Source organism: Cyanistes caeruleus, chromosome 19, assembly GCF_971803275.1.
Source record: "Cyanistes caeruleus chromosome 19, bCyaCae1.hap1.1, whole genome shotgun sequence".
Taxonomy (NCBI): domain Eukaryota; kingdom Metazoa; phylum Chordata; class Aves; order Passeriformes; family Paridae; genus Cyanistes; species Cyanistes caeruleus.
Window position 1 is genome coordinate 710,520 of NC_141719.1, and position 26,859 is coordinate 737,378.

General features: G+C 59.2%; 1 protein-coding gene across 6 annotated transcripts; it reads left to right on the plus strand.

Moving 5' to 3' along the window:
- Positions 1-5,356: 5,356 nt before the first annotated feature.
- ARHGAP44 (Rho GTPase activating protein 44) lies at positions 5,357-26,638 on the plus strand. Of its 6 annotated transcripts, XM_086857072.1 has the most exons (22): positions 5,357-5,489; positions 12,235-12,281; positions 13,604-13,643; positions 13,816-13,920; positions 14,018-14,094; positions 15,697-15,808; positions 16,093-16,169; positions 16,810-16,927; positions 17,523-17,591; positions 17,663-17,744; positions 18,599-18,726; positions 18,932-19,043; positions 19,898-19,979; positions 20,299-20,379; positions 20,461-20,574; positions 20,880-20,971; positions 21,195-21,375; positions 21,947-21,964; positions 22,232-22,453; positions 24,189-24,268; positions 24,353-24,688; positions 25,749-26,638. In XM_086857072.1, exons 1-22 carry the CDS (start codon positions 5,370-5,372, stop codon positions 25,895-25,897), a joined length of 2,442 nt encoding a protein of 813 aa, XP_086713198.1. In that variant the 5' UTR covers positions 5,357-5,369; the 3' UTR covers positions 25,898-26,638. The 6 variants fall into 6 exon arrangements, with proteins under 6 accessions (XP_086713198.1, XP_086713200.1, XP_086713202.1 ...); XM_086857074.1 differs by lacking the exon at positions 21,947-21,964 and having other exon boundaries at positions 5,378-5,489; XM_086857076.1 differs by lacking the exon at positions 12,235-12,281 and having other exon boundaries at positions 5,378-5,489.
- Positions 26,639-26,859: the final 221 nt, after the last annotated feature.

Consider the following 26,859-nt stretch of genomic DNA (forward strand, 5'->3'; position numbering starts at 1 on the left):
CACAGCAGCATGATGCCAACGCCCCTGTCACAGTTCTGGCATCATTTCTGGGGTTTGCTGTGGGGTGCCTGCAGAAAATACAGTTGTGTGCACTGTTAACCAACCCCTGGTGTGAGGGACAGGCACAGTGGGATTTGTCCCTGCAATAAAGCGTTGTTTGTGTGGTCCCAGGGCTTTGTCCTGATGGGACAGAGGCAAAGCAGTGGCCAATAGGGCATCCTCAGTGCCCAGTGAGGAGCCAGAAGCCAGCCAGTGGCCACCTCAGGATCAACAGAGATCCGTGTGACATCAGCAGTGCCGTGGTGGTGAAGTGCTGGAGCTGTGCTGGGTGCTGCCTGGCGATGGAAGCCACTGGAACATTGTGGCCCCAGCTCTGGTACAGCCCTGGGCACTGAGCAGGGCTCCAGGCTTTGCTCTCTATGGGTCCAGCACCATATGGGTGCACCCTCTGGGGCTCAGCATGGCAGTGCTGAGCCCTTCCTTCATCTGCCACCATGTCCCAGCTAAACCAGGCAGCCAGCTTGGCCAGGCTTTCCAAGACATGCTCGGCCCATGAGCAGCACAACGCTTTCCCATGGCCTGCATGTTTCTCCTGGTTCCTGAAACACCTCAGAGGTCTCTGGGAGCCCTGGGGACAGCTGGGGTGGGATCTGCTGTGGGTGTGAGAGGCAGCCAGGTGGTTCTGTGTCCACTCTTCCCAAGCAGGAAGATGTAATTCAAGAGGAAGAAGAAGCAATCCTCAGTTGCCCTCAATAAATATCATCAAACACTGGCTCCTGGTCCAGCAGCAGCAGGTGATTTGTACAGGGGTGGCAAAGCAGGGCAGAGCACAATCCCGGCCTTGGGAACAGGTGTGGGAAGGGTAATGGTTAATCAGGGACAGCCAGACTTCATCTGGATCCTTCTGTGGCTGGGAAAACAAGAGCCAGACTATGCCCGTTAATCAGAGCACACAGAAGGCAGAGGAAGGCAGCTCTGTCTGCAGTGCCCACAGGATCCATCCTGCCCCAGAGCTGTGCACATCACAGGCAGGATTCCCCGAGGTCCTGACCCTGCTCTGAGGACAGGCAGATCCCAGAGATCCGTTAATACTTGGGAATGTGCCTCTGGAGCGGGGCCTGCTCCGCGGGCACGGCCCCTGTGCTGCCCCGAGCACCAGAGAGCAGTGGGAACCCATCCCAGTGCAGGGACCCATCTCCTCACCGCCTCCAGGACAACCAATTATGAGGATATAATTAAACTTTGCAATAGTATTTTGATTTATGAGCCCCCCCCTGCTTCCCCTGCTGCCCATCTGAGGGGTGTCGGGGGTGAGGAGTGGCTCTGGGTGGTTTGCAGATGTGCCAGGCACTGTCCATAGAGCCTGCAGGAATTAATTGCTTAATTCGCAAGCATTCATTCATTTATCCCTCCCGTAATTCTCTGGACAGTGAGGTTGGCTGCAGCAGGGGGCTGGTGGTGGGTCTGGATTATGGGTGCAATTCCAGGAAAGGAGCCTGCAGCTCTCCCTGAACCCTCACTCCTCACAGGTCCAGGGCCCTGCTCCCACTTCCCCATAAACATGGCTCTAGTCCTAAACAATGTTTGGAGAGGGCAAATGTTGCACTATGTTCATGGAAAATGAGCCGAGCCTTGCCATGCTCCTCTTTTCCCAGTGGTGAGATGGATCCCAGCAGGATGTCAGGGAAAATCATCCAAAGGATGTGAAATACATGGGATATCTTAGAACAGCTGCACTGCCCTGAAACCTTCCCGTCCTGCTGTTCACCTTCCTGCGATAATGACGGAGAGGAGAAAAAATCCCCCCCTTCTCCTCCTCTGCTGCCTTGCAAACACCCCACATCCCTACCCAGAACACAGCGCTCCTCTGCTCCCCATTTGTGCATTTATCACATCCATAAACCTCACTGAAACACGTCCATTTCATGGAGAGGGGAAATCAGTGCTCCACACAGCGGAGGTGACGCTCAAGCCCCCCGATGGGAGTGGGGCACCCACCGTGGAGCCAGGCTGGAGACCTGACTCTGGCACCGTGTCCCTGCCCATGGCACCGGGGCCGGGTGGGAAGTGCCAGCACCTCCTCTGTGTCTCTGCAGCCGCTACCAGCTCGAGGCCTGCAGCCCCCGGAGGGCAGAGCGGGCTCGGTGTACCCTGCAAACCACCCTCGGGACTCTGCGCGGGGGCAACAGGCTCTGCCCCTCCTCCTCATCAGCCAGGTCCCCTCCCGCGGGGGATTTAACCCTGGGCGCTGTGCGGCGTCGGGGGATCCCTGCGGGAGCGGCGGGCACAGCCCCGGGCAGCAGCGTCAGCCCTGTCCCGGGCAGGAGGGACAGCTCCGGTGCCATATGGCACCCGCTGGGACGGGCACCGCCGGGCCAGGTGACAGATGGCAGGTGGAGCAGGGCTGCTCGTCCCGGCGGCACAGCCGTGCCAGGCGCAGCGGCCCATTCCAGCCGGGAGAGGGGAGCGGGGGATGCTGCAGGCCCCGGGCAGAGAGCCCTGCTGCCGGGGAATTCGCTCCTGCCCGGTGCAGGGCTATTCACACTGTACAGGGACTGAAACACGGAGTGCACAGCCCGGCACTCCTGGGGCTTGGGAATGGGGGATGGGATGGAATCCTGCCGAGGTTGAAGGCTCGTGCTCCAGCACAGCTCAGACAGGACAGAGCAGGGGTTTGCTGTTGGTCACTTGTCCACACCAGCCCAGGGACAAGGGGTGGGAGCAGCTCCCCGGCCGCGCCCCCTGCTCCCCTCCTCCCTTTCCCTGTTTTCCTGCTGCAGGGATTGCACAGACACTGCTTCCATCCCACCGTTCATTATCTCTGTCTCCTGGAACAGCAAACACGGAAATGTGATTAAAGCCCTGTCGCAGGGAGCTTATCAGCCTGTGGGAAGGACATGAGCTCCCTCCTGCCAGGAGAGCATCCCTGGCGCGGCCAGGGTGTCCTGTGACTCCTGCTGCCTTCAGCCCACGGTGGGATGTGACCTCTGCAGGTGGCAGACAGGAGTGAGGCTGTGAGGCAGGAGTGAGGATGTGGGGCAGGAGGGAGGATGTGGGGCAGGAGTGAGGCTGTGGGGCAGGAGTGAGGCTGTGGGGCAGGAGGGAGGCTGTGGGGCAGGAGTGAGGATGTGGGGCAGGAGTGAGGCTGTGGGGCAGGAGTGAGGATGTGGGGCAGGAGTGAGGATGTGGGGGCAGGAGGGAGGATGTGAGGCAGGAGGGAGGATGTGAGGCAGGAGGGAGGATGTGAGGCAGGAGGAGCCTGTGCTGCACCTGCACGTGCTCCCATCAGCGCTGCTCTGTCAGATGGCTCGCCACTGCATTGGGCTGCTCTGACATTAATTGGCTTTGACCCATCTGGGCCGACGCTATCAGATCTTGGAGCGGCCCCGAGGTGCTGGGGTGGACGGGAGGGACATCGCTGTCACCGTGTGAAGGAGGGCGGGTCAGAGCCAGCGGCGTCAGGCTCTCACACTGACCTTATTGGCAGCACTGCGCTGGTGAAGGCGAAGAACATCCGCCCTGACAGGGTGTTTTGGAGCTGCCGCTGGGCCAGTAGAAGCTGGGCACTGTAACTGTGTGCCACAGGGATTTTCTCGGTGTTGTCCGTGAGGGTCACCCTTCCTGCACCCATGGAAGGAGCCTCTTGCTGGCACCATGGTGGGAATAACAGCTCTGAGCTGTGCAGCTCCTTGTCCCTCTTCAAAGGAGCCAGAATTCCCTGTCTCCACCCCCAGACACCACATAAAATATCTGCTTTTTCCATCCCGCAGTAATGGTGCCATTTAGAATGGAAAAACGGGGAGAGGAAGTGCTGAGCCTGCACCAGCTGATGCCAGAGGAGATGCCAGGAGCTGCCTGGCTGTAAAACATTCCCAGATCCTGAGAGAGACTGGGGATGTGGTGCAACAACAGCATCACCGGGAGGAGAGGGCGCCCTGGGCGCCGTCTCAGGAAAAAACCCCACACCGGGCATCATCAGAGGTTTTGGGTTCCTGCAGCGGGAGCACAGATCCCTCACTCCCACCTCTCTGTATTCCGGTGCTCGGGCTGTAAAAATCCTGGGGCTCCTTCCTAGCCCATTTTTCAGCTGGGAAAAGGGACAGGACAAGGGCTGCGGGGCTGCAAAGGAGCAGAAACTTTGAGGAATCCAACAGTGAGCGAGGCTCTCCTGACCCGGCTCTGGCAGGGTGGAACATGGCCAGGTGGAAAAGGGCCGGGAGCCGGGGATGTGCGAGCAGAGCTCCCAGCCCAGCGCAGGGACTGCCCTGGGGCTCTCTGCTCTCTGCTCATGGCTGGCAGTGGCACTCAGCCCTGCGAGCGCGGCTCCCATCGCCGCTGCGGGTCGGGTCCAGATCCAGATGCAGGACAGGGAAACCGGGATGGGGAAGATGCGCCTGCCCTCAGGGAGCGTCAAGGGGCGTTCCCTAAGCAGGTTTCACATCCTCAGGAGGATCGGTAGATTCTGTCTATTGCACACCAAGATGCTCCAGAGCAATTAAATCAATCTAGTGCCCTTCAAACAGAGCGGTGCCAGCGTGGGCAGAGCCGCCCTTTGGGGGCTCCGCGCCCCGGGCAGGGCGGGAGCATCGCCCCAGCTCCTGCCCGGGCTCTGCAGAGATTGGGGGGCACAAAGCAGCCGGGTAGAGGGGGCCCCGGCTGGGACAGGCTCCTGCTCTCCTGCCCGGGGCTGCAGCCGGGTCCGGCTCTCCCGGCCCTGCCCGGGGCTGCGCTGCCCCAGGGACTGTTCAAAACTGCCCCAGCCCCGAGCGTCCCGAATCCCAGAGGCTGACAGCAGAGGTGGGGGTGCCGGAGTGGGAGCTGGGAGCTGGAAGGGCTGCGGGAGCGGTGCTGGGGCCGCGGGAACTCTGGGGAGCTGCCAAAGGATTCCAGGAGATCCTGGGGAATGCGGGGGCCGTGCCAGGGGACGCCGAGGTGATGCGGGGCGGATGCCAGGGATGCTGGAGCGGCGGCTGGGGCCGTGTCACGGGACCCGAGGGGATGCCAGGTGACGCTGGGCGTGCCAGAGGGATGCCGGGGGGACGCCAGGTGATGCCGAGGCCATGCCGAGAGATGTTGAAGGATGCCGGCGAGATGCCTGGGCCACGCCCAGGGATGCTGGGGTGAAGTCAGAGGATGCCGGGGGGATGCCCGGCTCCAGGTTCTCTCCAAGACCCACCCCCTGCCCGGAGAGCCCGCCGGGGCGGGCGGCCCCGGACTACATTTCCCATGGCCGCCGCGGCCGGGGGCGGTGCGGGGCGGCGCGGGGGGCGCGGAGCGCAGGCGGAGGCGCGGAGAGGCGCAGGGGCGGCGGGGCCCGCTCGGCCCGGCTCGGCTCGGCTCGGCCCGGCCCGGCTCGGCGCCGGGCGGGGATGCGGGAGGGGCGGCCCGCGGCCCCCGGCCCCGCTGCCCGCCCGCACCGCCCGCACCGCCGCCACGATGAAGAAGCAATTCAACCGCATGCGCCAGCTCGCCAACCAGACCGTGGGCAGGTAGGGATGGGATGGGATGGGATGGGATGGGATGGGATGGGATGGGATGGGATGGGATGGGATGAGGGTGGGGACGGACCCTGCCCAGCCCTGCCCTGCCTACAGCCCCCATCCCGCACCCTGCCTGCTCCCGCCTGCCCCGCCGCACCCTCACCTGCCCGTTCCCAGCTCCCTGCCGGCCCCAGCGCGCCAATGCCATGTGTCCTGCCTGCCCCACTGCCCTGATCCTGCCCCCTACCCTTGTCCTGCCTGCCCCACTGCCCTGATCCTGCCCCCTCCCTGCCTGCCCTACTGCCCCTACTCGCTGCCTGCACTCTGGCAGCCTCACTGCCCTCATCTCACACTCTTCCCGCTCCCTGCCCCCTCCCTGCCTGCCCCTCCTCCCTTCCTGCCCCAGTGCCCTGACGCTGCACGTGTGTCACTGCCACCTCCTGCCTGCCCCACTGCTCCTGCTCCGTGCCTGCTTCCCTGCCTGAGCCCCGCTTGCCCCACTGGCCCTAATCCCACTCCCTGCCTGCTCCCTGCCTACCCCACATCCTTCCTCCTCCCTGTGTGCCCCTTGCCCTGCTCCCTGCCTGAGCCCTGACACCTTCTGTCCTCACTGTGCCCCTGTCCCTGCCCCTCTCCCCGTTCTCTGACTGCCCCACTGCCCCCATATCCACCGCTCACGTCCTCCTTGCTCATTCCCTGCCTGCTCCCCTGCCAGTTAACCCCTGCCTGTCCCCGTACACCTGCGCTGCCCAGCTCCCTGTCCCCTTTACCCACCGCCCCCTGCCTGTCCCTCTGTCCTGCCCATCCCCTCTGTCCCAGGGCTGCGGGAACACTCTCTGGGCTCCCCAGCCCCATTCTGTGGGGTGCCCCACTGTCCCCAGTTCCCGCGGCACCCCTGGGTGGCCCTGCTGGCCGTGTGGCTCTGGAGCCGGAGCTGTGCCCACGGGAATGCCCACGGGAATGCCGTGTGTGCCGACACGGCCAGGCCTGGGTTTGATGGTGGTTGTTGTGTAATTCCTGGAGATTTTGCAGGGCGGGGGGGGGGGGGAAGGAAGAAGAGGATTTATTTCTTTTCCCTTCCCGTCGCGGCGCTGGGGCACTGGCACAGCTGGAGCGGCTCCGCATCCCCTCGGCATCCCCAGGGCTCCTGCTGGCACCCCCCGTGTCCCCCCGTGTTCCCCACGGCGCCGGGGGCGCGTCCTGCCGGCTCGGGCGGGCACGGGCTGGGATGGCAGCGGCCCCGCCTGGGCTGCGGGAATGCTGGGCAGCTGCGGGAGCGTGGGCAGGGAACGCGGCTCCGGGGCTTTGCTGTGGGAATCGGCCCAGGAGCCGTGCGGGAGCGCGGGGTGGGAATGTGCAGTGGGAATGCGGGGTGTGGTGAGCATGGGGTGCGAGTGGTGCCAGAGTGCGGTGTGGGGTCCTGGAACAGGAGCGTGGCACCGGGAATGTGCGGGACACGGTGCAGGAGCGTGCTGTGGGGCCGTGGCACCGGGAATGTGGCGCTGGGATCGGGCTGGGCTGTGGGAATGTGGTGCAGGAGCGCCGGGAGCCCGGCAGTGCCTCCCGGGGGGGAGCGGCAGGGGGGTGTGGGAAGGGGGCTGCTCTGGGGACGGAAGGTGACACTTTCCCGTGGCGTTTGCGCCGGGCCAGGTTCCCACTCCGGACCCTCCCAGGGGGTTGGACACATTCCCATCCTCTGGGAATGGGGGCTGCACGGGGGGCTGTCCCTTGGTTCCCCGCACGGCATGGGAGACGTGAGCCAGGCACTGCTCCCATCCCTGGCTCCAAAATGGTGCCTCTGCCAGGGCCAGGAGCACCCTCCTTCCCACATCCCGCATTCTCCTGGGAATGGGGCCGGGGGCTCGGATAACCCCCTACTAATCCTCTTAGGGGATGTGCTGGGCAGCTGGGAGGCTCTGGAGGTACCCAGGGCTGGCGGTGGGATGCTGCCCCTCTTCCCTGGGATGGGGCACCCGGAGCATCCTCAGGGCTTGGCTGGATCTTGCAGAGCATCCTTGTTCTTATCCTGGCTCTGCTGGCTCCCACCTCAAGGTGCTTTTCCCTCTTCCCACTGTGGAGTTCTGAGCAGTCCTCTCCAGACAGCCAGAATCAGGAATAATGGATAGGATTAAGGAATAATAGATGAAAATAGGAAATAATAGGTGGAAGTAAGGAATAACAGATGAAAACGGAAAAATAAAAGGAAGTGGGAAATAATACATGGAAATGTGGAATAATACATAGAAATGAGGGATGATTAATGGAACTGAGGTATAATTAATGGAAATGAGGAATAATTAATGGAAATAAGGAATAAAAGTTGAACCCTGGTGTTTTGTCTCCCTGCAAGAGTCTCACAGGGGCACAAGCACCACAATCTTTGGGGGTCTGGGGGTGTCCCCTCCTCCTTGTCACCAAACCCCAGCAGGGTCCCCCTGCAGCACCAGTGCCTGGAGTCTGGGATTGGGGGTCACCAGGATGGATCCTGTCCTGGGCTGAGGGCTGTGCTGACATGGGGGCTGTCTCTTGGGGGTATTGCTTCATTCCAGGACAGTGGGGACAGCAGGGACATCTGCTCAGGCCCCCCTGCAGGGTGTGCAGAAAGGTGTCTCAGCCCCTGGTGGCTGTTCCTGCTTTAGGTGGAGAGGTTTCCATAAAAAAGGGAAGGAGAGAGGGGACTGAAGAGAAACTCCTCCATGGGTCAGCAGAAGCCAGAGGGGACAGGCAGGAACAGCCCTTTGTTCCTGAGAGGGGGACACACAGGGACCGAGGTGAGCAGGAGACTCAGGGCTTGGGCCAGGATTGGGGCCAGGGCTAAGGTCAGGGGCAGGGCTGGGGTAGTTAGGGTTAAGGTAAGGCTCAGGCTTAGGGCTAAGGTCAAGGTTAAGGCCAGGATCGGTTCAGGATAAGAATCAGGACCAGGGAATTATTGGGGCAGGGTGGAATCAAGGTCAGGGTCAGGTGAGGAAGTGACTGTGTCCTTTCCAAATCCAGCCTGGAGCTTTGTGTCCCGGCTGCCACCGCTGAGACCTTCCCGGCTCTGCTTGGATGCTGGGAGCCAGCACAGAGCCCATTCCCTGGGAGAGCAGCAGCTCCCACAGGAGCTGGAGTGGAAAGTTGGAACCTCTGCTGGACCCTGAGCATGGGGTTTATTTTATTTTATTTTAGCTTAGTTTAGTTTAGTTTAGTTTAATTTAATTCAGTTTAGTTCAGTTTAATTTGCTTGGGGTTTTTTTTGTCATTTCACTTGATAGAAAGAACTGGGGATGCTCAGCCCAGCCCAGACCCAGACTTGGTACCCAGCCTTGGGAAGAATTCCTGTGCCAGTCCATGAGGGGCAATAATATTTATCTCCATGGGGTAGAAAAGGGGAAGAGAAACCAAGGAGTGGCTGTAGAACATCCTGAGGAGGTTTCCTGCAAAGTGTCTTTGTTCTTATTTGTGTTTGTCTGTGCCATCGGGAGGTCCCGCCTGGCTCCAGGCAGTGTCACAGTGGCACCAGGGTGTCACCTCTGTCACTCCAGCGGCCCCAGCAGCGCTGGGAATTTCCCAGGATGGGCTCCGTAGGGATTTTTTTCCCATGGAGATTAAGCCAGGCACTTGCAGCCACGTGCAGTGACACGCTGGGTTCCCCAGCGGCACAGGGGGATGGAGGACAGCAGGAATGGTGGCAGAAGCTCGGAGGGGTTGGATTTTTCCTCCTCAACCTTTCTGAGAATCCCACGCTGTGACCCCCATCCCAGGGGCAGTGGTGCCATTTGGGGCTGGATGTCCCCTCAGTGGCTCTCGGGGAGATGCTTTTCCGAGCCCCAGGACAGCCGTACATCCAGACAAAGCCTTTAAACACCGAGGGTTTATTCCTGGTGGTGCAGGAATATCCGGCAAGAGAGAAGGACATTTTCTTCTGCTTGCACGAAATAAGGGCAGAGGGAAATAAAAGCACTGCCTGGGATTTTCCCAATGGGATTTGCAGGAGGGAACAACACTCTGTAAATAGCTGGGTTCCCCATCTGCGCTTTGGGATGCCGGTGACTCGCTGTCAGCAGAACCTCCTGGGATTTCGGTTCTGGAGCCGGCAGATCCCGGCAGCCCCGGGGATATTTTTATCCTGCTCGCAAAGAGGCAGCGCTGACAACCTGGAATATTCATGGAGCGGGCTGAGGGTTTTGTCCCTGCTCCAGCAGCCTCGGGGCTCTGCACCCTGCAGGGGCTTCTCCACGGTTTCTAAATGGGGATGGGAGCGTGGTCGGGATGGGGAAGGAAGCAGCAGAGGGCCCCGAGCATTCCGTGCCAAAGGGATGCCTGCACAGAGCTCGCCTTGCCAGGAAGGGGCAGGAGATGAGGACGAGCGGCTTTTCTGCCTTACAGACTCTCCCCCATTTTGCATTGCTTCATTCAGTTTTCCCAGCTGTGGGCAGGATGGTTGGAAGCTGCTCCAGCCCTCCCTGCCTGTTCCTCCTGCTGCTCCAGCCCGGCTCCGCAGCCGCGGGCAGCCGGGCTGTCGCTTGTGTCACCCGCGGGCAGGACGCGCCGGGGACGCGCCGGGGACGCGCCGGGGACGCGCCGGGGACGCGCCGGGGACGCGCCGGGGACGCGCCGGGGACGCGCCGGGGACGCGCCGGGGACGCGCCGGGGACGCGCCGGGGACGCGCCGGGGACGCGCCGGGGACGCGCCGGAGGAGGCTCCGGCGGGGCCGTGTCCTCGCGTCGCGCTGGATGTCGCAGTCGGAGTCATTTCCCGGGGGAGCTGAGCAGCGATTTGAGGATATCAATATTTGATGTTTTGCTTTTTGCCTGCTAAAAAGGCACCGGGAAAAATCCGCGGCTCCGCTGGGGCTCGGCGGGAGCCGGGTTTGAGCCGCCGGGATCCGTGTCCCCAGGGAGGAGGTGGCCGGGAGTGCTCAGGTGGCGGCAGAAGATGGGGACAGCGTGGCCTTGGATCAGAATCCAGCCTGGATCACGGAGCCCAGGGCTTCCAGGGCTGTGGGGGACACTGAGGGGCTTCCTCCTCCCTCTGGCAAACTCAGACGATGCTTTACCTGGGGGCTGTGGATAAAGCTCATTCCCTAACCTCCCCTCTGGGCTTTGGGAGCTCGAGCGCCTGGAATTTTTTCCCAGGCACCAGAGGGAGATGCGACAGGACCAGGATGGAGCCGGGCACTGTCCCTGTGTCCGTGTGGGATGTGGGACAGCCCCACCCTTGGGAATCAGTGCTGCGGGAACAGTACAGCCTTGGCTGGGTGTTTGTGCCTCTCTTCCAGCCGTGGAACTATTTTTAGGCTGGAGCAAGGAGAAATCAGGGAATCAGTGTTGGTAATTAAATAGTGATTAAATGTTTATGGGCAGGCTGCAGCGAAGAGTGGCTGGGGCTGGGGTCAAAGGAGTGTTTGGGCAGGAGATGGGGGTAAGGGGATTTTTGGGTCACCATGGACATGCTGTACCTCTGAAGAAGCATCCCTGCTCCTGCTGTCTCCACACTGCGCCTGATGCTTTCACATTCAGAGATAAATTGCCATGAAATCCTTGATGTGCTCAGAGTTTTGCTGGCTCAGGGTCAAATCCAAGGCTGGCAGCTCCCTGTTGTGGGTGGCCGGAGCACCAGAGGGGGACAGTGATGGATGGTCCAGCCAGGCAGAGGGGCTGGCACTGGCAGATGCTCCAGGGAAGCACCGGCTCTGCTGCACCTCCCCAGGTCAAGGCTTTGGAAACTCATGTGTTTATTTGGGAGTCAACATGATTTGCTTGATTGGTGTTGATTTCTGCTGGCAGCAATGAACTTGTGCAGCAGCAAAAACCCAAGCACGCCGTGGCTGCACCCCCCTCGTTGGCTTTAGCTGTCCATGGTCATTGTCCCTTTTCCAGCTGCCTGCAGGGATGGAGTCCGGCTGCTGCCTGAGCAGGGCCCGGGTTTGTGCTGGGAAAAACGGCTTGGGGTGGAAATCTGGAGGGGAAGGGTGGGGAGCAGGATTTTATTTGCCAAAACGGAAGAGGAAAAGCACTGGGAGCTGGGAATGCTGGCTGCCTCTCCAAGGGATGCTCCCTCGGGATGCGTGAAGCTCATATGGAATGAAGTTCTGGGGACTTAGGGACCAGACAGGGAAATTGGGGTGTCCCTGCCCCCCCTCTCTTGGTAGGCACAGGGACCATCACCTGTCCTTAAGCGGGACTTCTTGGAGCAGCTCCTTTGCTTATCCCAATCCATAAAATGCTGCAGCATAGCTGTTCCCCCTTTTTCAAGCCAAATTCCTCCCTGGCAGGCTCCCCAGCCCATGGGAACACCCCGGGATGCACAGGGCTGGCACAGGGGGATGCTCTCTGGTGAAACCACAGGGGTTGCTCTCACTGAGGATGTGCTTTAAAACATCAAGGCCAGATTTTTGTTATTCTCTTTGAAATGTGGTTTTCTGCTTCCCAAACACACCTCAGAGCATAGCACGGGTTGGGATGTGGCTGCTGGGAGAGAGACCTGCCCATGGGACCTGGGATGTGCAAATCCCACCCATCTCCTGGCTGGGAGAGGAGAAAACACAGGAAAAAAAAAATCCCTTTTTCTGTTCAAGTGAGGAAGTGATTCCTGGGGAGAGAGCAGCAGGGATGTGCCAGCAGTGCCTCACTCCCTGCCACCTCCCACTCCTTCTAGATGCTAAAAATATCCCGAGCCAGGAACGGACGTTGTGGCTGTGCCTGTGGATATTTGCTGCTTTTTTCCCTGTTCGTGCTAATTCTGTGTCACTTCCAATCCTGTCTAAATGAGAGTGAAGATGATTCCCAGAGGAGGAGGAGAAGCTGCTCAGCTCACAGGTGGGCAGTTCTCCTTAGAGAGGTTCTAATCTATTTCAATAAACAATTTTTAAAATTAAAATAAACAGGGTTTGCTTAATTCATTTGTTTAAAAATTATTTTTAAACCACCTTAAATGCATTTTTCGTGCCCAAAGCAGATTTAGTGCAGTTGGTTTGGGGAGGGCTGGCACAGGGTCCCCAGAGCAGCTGGGGCTGCCCCTGGATCCCTGGCAGTGCCCAAGGCCAGGCTGGACACTGAGGCTGGGAGCAGCCTGGGACAGGGGAAGGTGTCCCTGCCATGGCTGGGGTGGCACTGGGTGGGATTTAAGGCCCCTTCTAACCCAACCCATTCCATGATTCTGTGATTTGCTCTTTCTGCAAGGCTTTGGGTGAGATGTGCTTGTGCATGAGCCACTCCTGTGCTGCACTCACTGCCTGAATCTTTCTCTGTGATTGCTCCTTATTTCTGCTGTTCCAACACTTCCCTCCCTCTCTCCAATCTGAGAATCCAGCTTGGATGGCAGGAAGGGACCTGGTTCAGGAAATAAAGGTGTTTTCAGCATGACAGCACCAAGCCCTCGCTGTTCCCTGACAAACCTTTAGGGACCAATTGGCTGAATCACAGCTCTGCCCCAGCTCAAACTGACAGAGCTCATTTTTCCAACTGAAAGGATGCACTGAAGTTGTTAAAAACCCTGGGAAAAGGAATAAATGATCCAGATGTGATGGTTTAAATGAGCCTGAGCAGCTGTGGTGCAGGGGCTCTGGATGCTGCGGGTCCACGGGCTGAGGATGGTGGGTTTGTGTCTCCATCCCAGCGCTCCTCCCTCGGGAAGGCAGCGGCTGCCACAGGCTCTGGAGCGGTAAATCCGTCTCCAGCAAGCAGCAGGAAGGGCTCTGGAGAGGCCTGGGCAGCAGCTGCCACCTCCCATCCCATGGCTGTCCCCGTGTGAGGAGGCTCAGCCATGTGGATGCGCTGTCCTTGGGACCTGGAGAGGGTGTGGAGCCCAGGGAGCCTCACCTCTGCAGATATGGCGCCTCTCTCCAGCCTGCCTGGCTCCTTCTGGGAATCTCACATCCCTGTTTTCCTGGGAGTAATGGAAAAATAAGGGAGAGATGAGAGGCAGACTCTGGATTGGTGCGAGCCATGGAGGTGCTCCATCTGTCCTTTCTTTAGGAGATGAGGTTAGGGTTAGGGTTAGGGAAAGGGGGAAGCAGAGTTCCTTAAAGCCCCCCTGCATCCTGATGGAAAAGCCCATCCCTGGCTCTGTGGTGTGCACGGGGCGCTGCTGCGTGTCCCACCCTCTTCACCAATGGTTCCTCTCCTTTCTTGTCTTGCAGAGCCGAGAAGACCGAGGTGCTGAGCGAAGATCTGCTGCAGGTGAGGTTCCCTCGGAGCAATCCCAGGGTGTCCATGGGTGCCTGGGCACTTGCTGTGGGGCCTGCATCCATCAGCGGTCCCAGGTGATGGGATCTGTGGGGGACAGTGATCCCGCAGTGATGAGAGCCTGGGTGATGATGGGATCCCTGGAGATGGGCTGTCGCTCCTGCAGGTGGAGAAGCGGTTGGAGCTGGTGAAGCAGGTGTCCCACAGCACCCACAAGAAGCTGACTGCCTGTCTGCAGGGCCAGCAGGGCCTGGACGCCGACAAGCGCTCGGTGAGGGCGGTGGGGCTGGGGGCTCCGTGATCCAGGGATCATGGGGATCTGGGGATCCAGGGGGATCCGGGTGGGAGCGCAGCACATCTCTTTGCAGAAGAAGCTGCCACTGACGACGCTGGCGCAATGTCTGATGGAGGGATCGACCGTGCTGGGAGATGACTCCCTGCTGGGGTAAGGGGGGCTGGGGCTGGCCCGGGGCCTGGGGGCTGGGAATCCACTGGGAATGTGCTGCAAATGTGCTGGGAATCCACTGGGAATGCCCTGGGAATGCACTGGGAATGCACTGGGAATGTTCTGGGAATCCACTGGGAATGTTCTGGGAATGCCCTGGGAATGCCCTGGGAATGCACTGGGAATGCGCTGGGAATCCACTGGGAATGCGCTGGGAATGTGCTGGGAATCCACTGGGAATGCCCTGGGAATGTTCTGGGAATGCACTGGGAATGTGCTGGGAATGTTCTGGGAATGCCCTGGGAATGTTCTGGGAATGCACTGGGAATGTTCTGGGAATGTTCTGGGAATGCCCTGGGAATGTTCTGGGAATGCCCTGGGAATGCCCTGGGAATGTTCTGGGAATGCCCTGGGAATGTTCTGGGAATGCCCTGGGAATGCACTGGGAATGCACTGGGAATGCACTGGGAATGTTCTGGGAATGCACTGGGAATGCACTGGGAATGTTCTGGGAATGCACTGGGAATGCACTGGGAATGCCCTGGGAATGCACTGGGAATGCCCTGGGAATGTTCTGGGAATGCACTGGGAATGCCCTGGGAATGCCCTGGGAATGTTCTGGGAATGCCCTGGGAATGTTCTGGGAATGCACTAGGAATGCCCTGGGAATGTTCTGGGAATGCACTGGGAATGCTGCTGCTCCTTGTCTCTGGTGCTGGATAATGGGGATTCACTGCTGTGTTGGAGGGGCTGGGGGGAACTCGGTAGTTAATTCTTCTCCTCCTTGTATGGGCTGGCGTCCTGTGATCATACAATGTAATTTGCATATATAGACATTTATATTTATTTTTATATCAATTTTTATATATGTTATATATTTCTATTTGACTTATTACTATTCACTTGTATGTTATTTATCCTTATTAATATATTTACACTTGTACATTTTATATATTTCTATATTGTAATATATATAGTTACATGTTTTATGAATATTTTTATATTTATATGTGATTTATTATTTATATATTTTATATATATATTTATTTATATAGATATTTAAAGTCCATACAATTTCAGACTGGCCTAACAGTAATATATAATAAAATAGCATCAATATATGCATATCAATATATAACATAATAATATAGTTATATATATAACATAATATAGTTATTATGTCGTAATATTATATAATTTAATACTAAAACATAAGATAATACCAATATATAACATAGTAATATAGTTAATAATGTCTCATAATAATAATATATAGTATATAATAAAATATAGTGTTATATATTATATATTATATGTTATATGTTATATATTATATATTACTAAAACATAACTTAATACTAATATATAACATAATAATATAGTCATAATACAATGATATAATATTTTAATTATTATTATATCATTAGAATAACATAATCCTGCAATACTTGAGGAATGAGCTTTCCTGACAGCCCGGGTGCCCAGGGCCCCTGGCTGCTGCCCTTCCTCCCCGCTGTGCCCTGGAGGGGCCGCTGGGTGCCCTGGCCCCCGCAGGTGCGGGGCAGCCCCACCTGGCGCAGCCCCTCACGCCTGGCCCTGCAGGAAGATGCTGCGGCTGTGTGGGGAGGCTGAGGACAAACTGGCGCAGGAGCTCATCCACTTTGAGCTGCAGGTGGAGAGGGACGTCATTGAGCCGCTCTTTGTGCTGGCTGAGGTGAGCCGGGGTCCTGCCATGTCCTTCTCCTGCCCTCATCCAGCCTGCCTTCTCCTGGAGGTTTGGATTCCCCAAGGCTGCTCCTCTCAGGTTCTGGGGCTGGAGCTGGTGAGGTGGGGCACGTTCCAGGTGGGACACGTGGGAGGGATCAGCTGGGCCATCTCCCTGAGGATGTTAAATTAAGGAGCTGCATCCTTACCCAGCCAGCTTGCCCCAGTATGTGACCCATTGCTGGCCACCTCTCCAGGGGTGTTCACCTCCTCCTCTTCCATGTGCTGCTGCAGGTGGAAATCCCAAATATCCAAAAGCAGAGGAAGCACTTAGCGAAGCTCGTGCTGGACATGGACTCCTCCAGGACGAGGTAGGAAGTGCCTCCAAGTGCTTTATAAGAAGTAAACATTCCCAGGCCGTGGGTAACTCCCAGGAGAGCAGCTCCTGGGCCCCCGGCACCGCAGTTCCCTTGGGACAAGGAATCCTGGCTGTGTCTCTGGGCCTCGAGTCAAGTTCTGCAATGAGCCACAATTTCAGCTCCTGTCTGCAGAACACATGGATTTCTTTTCCTTGCCTGCCCTCTGCAGCAAAAGTGTATTTTTTTTTCTGGCAGAAAGGATTATTTTGTACTTTTTTCTGATGCAAAGAGCCAGGTGCTCCTGCCCCTGCAGTGGCACTGAGGGGAGCTGGGATGACTTGGACACCCTTGAGTTTTCCAAGCCCCTACTCCAGCATGTCCTGGGAGAGGTCTGAGAGGTGTCCACAGTCCCCAACATCATGTCCAGGCTCTCCCATCCCCTTCCTCTCTCTTCCCACCACTGGATATGGCTCCTTACCCTGCTGAAAAGAATTCCTTCCCTGGAGCCTGGTCTGTGCAGCACTGTGGGGATGGGGTTGGGAGTGGGTGCTAAATCCCAGCTGGGATCATCTCCATGCTGCTCAGCTCTGGGGACCGTGGTGGCCCTGCAGGGATGTGGTCCATGCTCTGACCGTCCCTGTCCCTCCCGCAGGTGGCAGCAGTCGGTGAAGTCCTCGGGGCTGGCCAGCAACCTGCAACCCTCGGGCGCCAAGGCCGATGCTCTAAGGGAGGAGATGGAGGAGGCAGCCAACAGAGTGGAGATCTGCAGGGTACTGGGGCTGCTCCTGGCTCGGGGGTCTGTGTTCTCCCCGACTGGGGAAAGCTGCAGCCTCTTCTCTCACCCTGCTCTGCATCCTCCTTCCCCCCTGCTTAGGCTGCCCCTCCTCTGGTGCCCAGACACAGCGCAGGGGCTCTGGGTGATGCTCCCCAGCCAAGCTGGAAATCCCCAGTTGCTCTGTCCCCATCCTCCACATCCCACGGAACTGGGGGGGCTCCCATTCCCTGGGAACTTGTCCTGGCAGAACTCAGCCCTGAGAACATCCAGCCCTGGCACTGTTAGGGACACTTCTCCAACTTCTCTGTGCTGGGTTTATTCCTGTCATTTTCAAGCGCTAAGTGGGACTTTCACCCCCTTTCCATGGGACAAGAGGGAGCCCAATCTCCTTTCTTTGTGCATTTGGGGGGACCTGGACCCTGCTCAGGCTGCAGTGGCGGGGGGGGTCTCCTGAACCTCCCCTGACACACTAACCTTAACCCTGTGCCACTCTGGCTCCCGCTGCTCCCTCCTGGTGCCTTGGGAAGGGCCGGGGTGGTGGGTCCAGGGCAGCAGGGGAGGGACGGTGACGGATCCTCTGCCCCCCACAGGACCAACTCTCGGCTGACATGTACAATTTTGTGGCCAAAGAAGTCGACTATGCAAACTATTTTCAAACTGTAAGTGCCAGCTGCACTCAGGGCTGTGCTGTGGCCGGCAGTGCAGTGACCCTGGTGCCGTGTCCCCGCAGCTGATCGAGGTGCAGGCTGAGTACCACCGCAAATCCCTGGCACTCCTGCAGAACTTCCTGCCACAGATCAAAGCCCAGCAGGGTGAGTGCCCACAGGTCTGTCCCGCTCCCACAGTCACACCAAGGGCCTGGGACAGGCTCTGTGACAGGGCAGGGACAGCTGAACACCCTCCCTTTGCATGCCCTGCCTGCATCCCGCCTGTCCCGGTGGGAGGAGATCCCATCCCGCTTGGCTGGGGGGCAGGATCCATCTGCACGGAGAGGGAGAAACCTGCCCTAGCATGGTGAGGGTGGGCAGACCCTGACACAGGTGACCAGAGCAGCTGTGGCTGCCCCTGGATCCCTGGAAGTGCCCAAGGCCAGGACTTGGAGCAGCCTGGGACAGTGGAAGGTGTCCCTGCTCATGACAGGGGTGACACTGGGTGGTCTTTGGGGTCCCTTCCAACTCAAACTGTTCTGGGATTAGGGGAGGCTTGGGAAGTCTCTCTGGGGTTGCAGCATCCAGAGGCTCTGGGCTGGGAGGTCAAGGTTGGGGTGAGCCCCAGGCAATGGCCCCAAAAGCAGCTCCTTCCCTGGCCAGGGTTTGGGGTGCTGCTGTCACTGCAGCAGGGCAAGGAGGGTTTTTCTCTCTATCCCACAAAATATTTCTGCCTTAAACTGTGATGGAAGAGGAGGAGAATTTTGCAAAGGTTTGCCTACTGGAAAATGTCATCCAACTCCTTTGAAATCCTGTGATGGCTTGAAAATATTTTGTTTGGATTACACTTTCAAAAGCACTTCCCAAGCTGCCCAGGCCAGAAGTGCAGGGTCCTGTTCTCCTAACAACACCCATACCAAGTATTCTGCTGCCAAAACTGTGACCCAAGGGCCTTTTGGGGAGGGGCTGCTGGGCCTGGCATCACCCTCCCTCTCCTCTGCCCCCTCTGCCCATCACAGAGGCATGGATGGAGAAGCCCTCCTTTGGGAAGCCCCTGGAGGAGCACCTGGCCGTCAGCGGGCGGGAGATCGCCTTCCCCGTAGAGGCCTGTGTGACCATGCTGCTGGAATGCGGGATGCAGGAGGAGGTGGGTCCCTGCTGGAAGGAGGATACAGGAACAGGAGGGTCCCTGCTGGAAGGGGGATGCAGGAGGTGGATCCCATGTCCCACCCTTGCTGGGTGTGATGGAAGAGGCCCATGGGTGTCCCCAGGGCCTGGGTGAGGAACTGGGGGGCTCCAGGGTCATCTCCAGCCCCAAGCCTTGTCCAGCACTCTCCATGTCCTCTACCCAGGGTCTCTTCCGGGTGGCTCCCTCGGCCTCCAAGCTGAAGAAGCTCAAGGCTGCCCTGGACTGCTGCGTGGTGGATGTGCAGGAGTACTCAGCTGACCCCCATGCCATTGCAGGTGGGGCTCCTCAGGGTGGGGTAGCCCTTCCAGGAATCCTGCAAGGGCATCCTGAGGGGGATCAGTGGCACCAAGCCCAAATAGAGACCAGGAACCAGTGGTGCAGTCCAGGGGTCAATGCTGGGTCTGATTTTGTTCAATTAATTTTGTCATTAATTAATGGCCTGGCTGATGGGGCAGGGTGTCCCCTCAATGAGTGGGCAGGTGACACAACCTGGCGACAGTGGCAGCCCCAGGGAGTTACTGCCATCCACAGGGACGTGGCCAGGCTGGAGATGAAGAAAACAGGGATACAACCATCATCCAGTCACACTAATAAGGGTGATGCTAATGAGAGTGACACTGATTAGGGGGTCTCTGCAGGAGCAGGGACTGGTTGGGAAGATTCATGTTAACATCAAACTTCCCATCTTCTCTTATATCTTCTGGGGAGAATTGCCTCCCCAAGCACAGATCCCAGTGCTGGAGCACTGGCTGGGTCCCCATGGTGTCCCTGCTCCCTCTGGGAATGGGGGCTCTGGCAGGCACAGGGTTGAACCCTCCCTTCCCAATGGGAGCCTGTCCCAGCACAGGGAGCTGGGAATGTCCCAGGTAAAAATGGGCGATGGAGACCTGGGAAAACACCTGGGGGAGGGAACTGGGAAGGTGCTAAGAGGGACTGGGGAGTGACAAGGTGGGTGCTGGGGGTCAGGGGTGCCACAGGCTGCTCCAAGTCAGTGAGCCCAGCAGGTGCTCTGAGGTGGGTGGGAAGGCTGGGGGGGATGTGAGTCCCAGTGCCCAGGAGCAAAATCACTTGGTGCCCAACAGCCGGTGCCACCTGCAGTGCCAATCCCTGTGTCCCCTGTGTGCCACAGGAGCCCTCAAGTCCTACCTGCGGGAGCTGCCCGAGCCGCTCATGACGTTTGAGCTGTACGAGGAGTGGATCCAGGCCTCCAAGTGAGTCTGGGACATCCCCCCTTTCCTCTGTGGCATGGCTGGGAGAGCCCGGGTCCCTGTGGATGGTTTGGGGCTGTTCTGGCACAGTTCACAACATTTGGGATGTTTCCTCTGGGCTCTGGAAGCTGTGGAGTGGTGAAAGGTCCAGCATCCAAATGGTTTCCTTCTCCCTGGGACAGGTTTTGGGGCTTCTTTTACTTAGATAATGTTGGTGTCAGCCAGAGGGTCTCGCAGGGTCTGCAGGGGTGGGGCTGGAGGGGATCACAACCCCAGGGCAGGGTGGGAATGGGGAATAACGTCCTCTCCCACCTCCCTGCAGCATCCCAGAACAGGAGAAACGGCTGCAGGCTCTTTGGAATGCCTGCGAGAAGCTGCCCAAAGCCAACTACAACAACATCAGGTGAGCCTGGGGCCAGCAGGACGAGGAGGGCACACAAAGGCTGTGACCCATGCACTGACCCATTTGGGATCTGCTTTCCAGGTATGTGATTAAATTCCTGGCCAAGCTGACCGAGTACCAGGATATGAACAAAATGACCCCGAGCAACGTGGCCATCGTGCTGGGGCCCAACCTGCTGTGGCCACAGGCGGAGGGGTGAGCACTGGCTGAAGGCTGAGGGGCAGATCCTGCTGGGAATCCTGCTGGGAACCCTGCTGGGAATCCTGCTGGGAACCCTGCTGGGAACCCTGCTGGGAATCCTGCTGGGAACCCTGCTGGGAATCCTGCTGGGAACCCTGCTGGGAATCCTGCTGGGAACCCTGCTGGGAACCCTGCTGGGAATCCTGCTGGGAACCCTGCTGGGAACCCTGCTGGGAATCCTGCTGGGAACCCTGCTGGGAACCCTGCTGGGAACCCTGCTGGGAACCCTGCTGGGTTGCTGAGCTGCCGCCCCCCTGCAGGAACATGACGGAGATGATGACGACGTTGTCACTGCAGATCGTGGGCATCATTGAGCCGCTCATCCAGCATGCAGACTGGTTCTTCCCGGGAGGTAGGGTGTGCCTGCGGCCCCGGGACAGCTGGGCTTCCTGGCACCTCCTGGGGAGGGGGCTCCATGCTCCTAGGTTTGGCTTTGCCAGCCCCCTCTGCTTGCTGGAGCTCAGGCAGGGCTCTGACAGGCTCAGCACAGCATTCCCCTGAGCTTCTCTGCAGTGCCAACACCTCCAGTCCTCCCCTCCCTGAGGACACCCCCCCAACATCCTCTGTCACCCCAGACATCGAGTTCAATGTGACTGGGAACTACGGCAGCCCCCTGCACGTGAACCACAACGCCAACTACAGCTCCATGCCCTCGCCAGACATGGACCACAGCGAGCGCCGGCAGCACGACCAGGCCCGGCGGCCCCTCAGCGTGGCCACCGACAACATGATGCTGGAGTTCTACAAGAAGGATGGGTAGGAATGCTGCTGGGCTGGGGAGAGGGAGGGCTGGCTTTGACACTGTCCAGGGCAACAGACAACTCTCAGCATCACCTTGGGGTGGAACTGAGCTGCTGGAGGTTGGGTGGTCCCAGGGTGGAGGTACCATCTGCTCTCCATGCCAGGCTCTTGGGGGTGCTCAGGTGAACCCAGGGCTACATGCCCGCCCCCAGCCCACTGCCCATGGGGTGACACTGGGGCTGTGCCATGCCTGAGACAGGTGTCCTGGTGCCCTCAAGGTCTGCTCTGGGGGAAAGCTCCCAGTTCCCAGCCTCTGCATGTCCCCTCTCCATGACACCTCACAGGGACCTCAAACAGCCAGGTGGGCTCCAGAAAACACCCCAGGGCTCTGCCCATCCTAAAAATGTTCCCATTTCCAGAAAATAGCCCAAGCATAGCCTGGTCCCTGCTCAGCCCCCCATGCCCCTACTCTCGAAGCCACTCAGCCTCACAGCTCCTTTGCCCAGCAGTGACCTCTCTCACTGTGCACTGTCCAGTTTTGGAGGGGGGGTTTCACATTAATAATCGTTTTTTTCTGCCCATGCAGCCTTAGGAAAATCCAAAGGTACCGTATCCTCTGCAGGCTGCTGGGAGGCTGCTGGGAGGCTGCTGGGAGGCTGCTGGTGTCTGCTGGTTCTTGGGGAGGGAGAGGAGGCCAGTGGGTGACACAAACCCATCCCAAGCTGCCACCCCTGCCCTATTGTGCTGTAGTTTCATTCCCAGTGGTTTCCCGGCATAAGAGGCATTTTTAGGGACCCCGAAGGAGTGGCGAGGGGGTGCTGGCAGCGCCCTCCCACCGGGCGGGTGCTGACCTCCGTCTCTGTGTCCCCAGCATGGGCGTCAGGGTGATGGACACCTCGTGGGTGGCTCGCCGAGGCACCTCAGCGGGGCGCAAGGCGACCTCGGCTCCCCCGGCCGCGCAGCCCCCAGCCCCGCCCGCCGAGCTCTCCCCCACGCCCCACTCGCCCATTCCCGAGCAGTCGCCGGAGATTTCAGCAACGCCCTCCCCGCCTCCCACCAGCTTCGGCTTCCCCCCGGCAGCCGAGCGGACAAGGTAAGGCCACCGGCAGCCCGTGTCCCCAAGCCGGGCATCCTCCCCGCGAGTGATGCCAGCAGGAAACAATCTCACGGTGCAGGAGAGGATGCTCAGCATCCTCGGGAGAGCAGCAGAGACCTGCGGGCAGCAGGAGAGGATGCTCGGCATCCCCGCAGCCACCACTGCATCCCCATCCTGCCATTCCCATGAGAACCGTGCTGATTTCTGGGATTTTCCTTGCCCGGGTCTCGCTGGGCTGTGGTGGAATTTGGGCTGGAGGTGCTGCAGGAAGGTGCAGGGAAAACCCTCAGGGAGCCCAGCGCCTTCTGAGACCTTCGTCTGCCCAGGGTCTGAGTCCGACTTTGCTCAAGTGGGAGAAGGCGCCTAAATCCCACTTTTCTGCCCCAAAAGAGCAGCAGAGCCGGGCCGGGGTGCTCGCACTTGGGGAGGGGCTGCCCCCGGAGGGTCGTGCCCGGGGATTCGGCACCGCGGGGCTCCCGCGCCGCTGCCCCTCACCGCCAACGCTGCTGCTCTTTGATGGATTTCCCCCGGTTTTTGTGTTAGCTCTGCCGGTTTTCACCGTGCTTCTGTACCTTGGCAGCAGGGCTGACCCGGCAGCTGCCTGGCGCAGCGGCGGCCCCAGCGCCCCCCGGCCCGGGGACCCCCCGAGCCCCCGGTGCCAGCTCTGGCCGCAGCCCGCCCGCTGCCCGCGCTGCTCCCCGCTGGCCCCGTGGCACTGTCCCCCTCCCCGGGCCCGGCTCTGCCTCCCCTCCGCGCCCCCTGCCCCGGGACCCCCGGCCGGCCCCCCGGGGGAACCGCGGCCCCGCGGGCCGGGGGGGGCCCAGCGGCGGGGGCTGAGGAGCCCCGGGGGCGGCGGGAGGGGGACACGGGGTGCGGAGCACTGGGTGCGGGAAGGAGCTCACGGCTCTCCCTCTTCTTCTTCTTCTGCTGTTTATTTTCAATTTTCTTTTTTATTGCTTTGGCTCATCTTTTATGGCTTCCTTTTACTTGATTTTGGAGTTTATTTTTGTTTTACTTTTAAATTATATTTGTCATGATTTTTGAGTTTGCTTTGTTGGTTTCACATTTGCCTTTATTATTTAATGATTTTGTATTTTTTTGTTTTAATTTTATTTCTAATTCTTCGAATGTTTGCTCTTTGGTTTTCATTGGTTTACTTTTATTTTTCATTTATTTTAATTTAATTTCACTTTAATTTTACTTTTATTTTTTTATTTGCCTTTTTATGCTTTAAACTTTTCCTTTCTTTCCTTTCCTTTCCTTTCCTTTCCTTTCCTTTCCTTTCCTTTCCTTTCCTTTCCTTTCCTTTCCTTTCCTTTCCTTTCCTTTCCTTTCCTTTCCTTTCCTTTCCTTTCCTTTCCTTTCCTTTCCTTTCCTTTCCTTTCCTTTCCTTTCCTTTCCTTTCCTTTCCTTTCCTTTCCTTTCCTTTCCTTTCCTTTCCTTTCCTTTTCCTCTTTCTTTTTCCTTTTCCTTTTCCTTTTCCTTTTCCTTTTCCTTTTCCTTTTCCTTTTCCTTTTCCTTTTCCTTTTCCTTTTCCTTATTTTGTGGGATTTTCCCCTTTCTTCCTTTCTCTTCCATTTCTTTTTTTGTTTCCCTTCCCCTCCCCCCCACCCCAATTTTGCGAGGTTTGGGGTTTTTTTGTTTTCTTTTCCTTCCATTTCTCCCTTTCCTTCCCCTTTCCCCGTTTGCTCTCTCCTCCCCCTGCCCGTTCCGTGCCCCGTGCCCACCCCAGCACTTTCAAGCCCCCGGAGCTGTCCCCGGGGCCGTCCCCCGCCCCCGCGGCCGAGCAGAGCCCGCAGTCGCTGCGCAAAGGTAGGAGGGGTGCGGGCGGGGGCTGCGGGGTGCCGTGTCCCGGGGTGGCCCTGACGTGTCGCTGTCGCTGTCTCTGTCCCACAGGGGCCAAGAAGCTGGCGCCCATCCCTCCCCGGGCGGCGGCGGGGGAGGCGGCGGGGGGGCAGCCGTCCCCGGCCAGCCTGTCCCCGACCCCCCCCAGCACCCCGTCCCCGTACGGCCCCCCCGGAGCCCCTCCCGGAGCCTCCCCCGGAGCCGGGCCGCCCCCGCTGCTGCCGTCCCCCGCCGCCGCAGCCCCCCGGGCCCGGGCCGCCCCCAAAGCGCGGCCGCGGCCCGCGCTGCCCCCCCCGCCGCAGCCGCCCCCGGCCGCCCCCGCTCCCCCCCAGCCCCCGGAGCCGCCCCGCCTGAACACCGCGGGCCCCGGGGACGGCGCGCTCACAGGTAACCCCGGCGGGGGGGCTCCGGGGGGTGGCAGAGTGCCCAGCACGGGGACAATGGCCCTGAGAAGGCAGGACTGTGCCCTGGAAGGTGGCAGCGTTCCCCAGGAAGGTGACAATGTCCCTGGAAAGGCAGAACTGTCCCTAGGAAGTTGATGATGTCCCCAGGAAGGTGATGATAGCCCAGGCAAGGTGGTACAGGCCTGCATCCCCCTAAGGGTGGCCATGTACTCAGGAAGGTGGTGATGCCCCTGGCAAAGCAGAACTGTCCCCAGGACGGTGGTGATGAGCCCAGGGAGGTGAGGATGCATCGGGAAGCTGGCTATGTCCCCTGAGACGTGGCAGTGTCACCAGGAATGTGTCATCCCCAAGAGCTGTGCTGCTGTCCCTGCTGCTCTGCCCTCCCTGGCCCTGGGCTGTGTTGGTGCTGTGTCCCCCCAGGGTCCCTGCGCTGCTGGAGGGGGACAGCCAGGGGGACGTTTTGGGAGTGCCAGCTGGCACTGGGGACAATGGATGTGTGTCCCCTCTGTCCCCTGCATGCCCATCCTGCCTGTGAGGGGTCAGACAGCGTGAGTAGCAGCGAGGGGCTGGTCACAGTGTCCCCAGGGGCTGCCACCTGCCTTTGGGTGGCACAGGCATCGGCGTGGCTCTGCCCACACATTGCTGTGAGCCTGGCAGGGCACCCTGGCATGGATGCAGCCCTGACATCACACCCTGACAATGTCTCTGAGCTGGGCAGGAGTGGCAGAGGAGCTTTTTCGGTCTGAGGGGGTTGCTCTGCTCTCAGCAAAGAACACAGTGACACCGCCTGGCTGTGGCTGTGGTCACCCTGTCACTTCCCATGCGCAGCTTCACCCTGCGGGTGCCCTGGGAGAGGGGACAGTGTCACCTGCGCTCGGTGGGATGGAGCTTCCCGGGACCCGGGCAGTGTGTGGGGACAGCTGGGGTCACCACCCTGGCTCGGGTGAGCTCCGCAGAGCTGAGGGCGGCAGTGACACCCCTGGTGGTGGCACTAACAGGATGCCAGCCCCGGCGGGTGTCCCCATCACTGTGCCCTCCCGCAGGTCTGCTCCGTTTTGAGGTCCCCTCCCTCCACGTGTCGCCGGACGCCGCCCTGTGCCGGGACCCGCCCGAGGCAGCGCAGAGACTCTCGGGGACGAGCCTGACCCCGCGGCAGGAGGAGGAGGAGGAATCGGAGAGCACAGCCCTATGACAGTGTCCTTGTCCCCAAGCTCATCCGTGTGGCACCCAAGGGCCAGCACCGGCCGCCGGCACCGAGGGCCACGGGCCAGTTTTGGGCGGCGAAGCTCCCGGTTTGGGGACGGCCGCTGTTCTTTAGTTCATTTTTGTTCGCCTTATCCAGACTTTGCCTTTGAACCGGGTGCCTGCCCCCCCCGCCCTGCAGCACCCACGACCCCGCGGTGATGCCACCACGTCCTCCGTGCTCCGAGCCGGGTGCCACTGGGTGCTGGCCAGGTGCCAAGGAGCTCACCGGCGCTTTGCAGTGGGATTTCCTTTCTTCGGCTTCTTCCCCCTCCGCTTGTTCGGGAGCAGGATGGGACCTGACCAGCAATAACCTGGGGATTCAGGATGTGCCCCCCCAGCTCTCGGGGTGCTGGTGGGGAGGAGCACGTCCCTCAGCACCTGCTGTCCCCGGGGGTTGGTGGCTTTGGTCGTGCATGCACAGACAAATTAACCTTTTATCCTTTCCAGAGAGAGAAGATCTATATATATATATATATCGGCAGAGATATATATATATTCTATATTTGTATAGAGAGAGAGAAATTATAGAGAGATTTGTTTTATTTGGAGCCATTCCCGCCCGGCTGGGGAGAGAGGGAGGATGGAAATGGCAGTGCTTCGCCCCCGCCCTGCTCGCGCCGTGCCCCCCGCCCCAGGTGGGCACCGGGGGGCACCAGCACCCCAAAGCAATCAATAAATCCAATAAATCCGTGTGCCACTAGCTGAGAACTGCCCGGCAGCGCCAGCCTTTGCTTCCTGCCCCAGCCCTGGGGGTAGGATTTGGAGGTGGAGAGGATTTGGGTGATAAAGCGGTGGTTCGGTGTTTTATAGGGAATGTTATGGGTCTGGTGCCATGGGATGGGGCAGGGGCAGGACTGAGGGGTCACCACCCTCTCCCAGCTGCAGCTGTGGGGTGCAGAGCAGTGGGGA

Excerpts from the sequence above, each read along its gene's own strand:
- ARHGAP44 (XM_086857072.1), top strand. The coding sequence starts at position 5,370 with ATGCGGGAGGGGCGGCCCGCGGCCCCCGGCCCCGCTGCCCGCCCGCAC. Across the intron at positions 15,809-16,092 it reads CGCTCTTTGTGCTGGCTGAG|GTGGAAATCCCAAATATCCA; the intron begins GTGAGCCGGGGT and ends GTGCTGCTGCAG. Across the intron at positions 19,044-19,897 it reads TGACCCCCATGCCATTGCAG|GAGCCCTCAAGTCCTACCTG; the intron begins GTGGGGCTCCTC and ends TGTGTGCCACAG.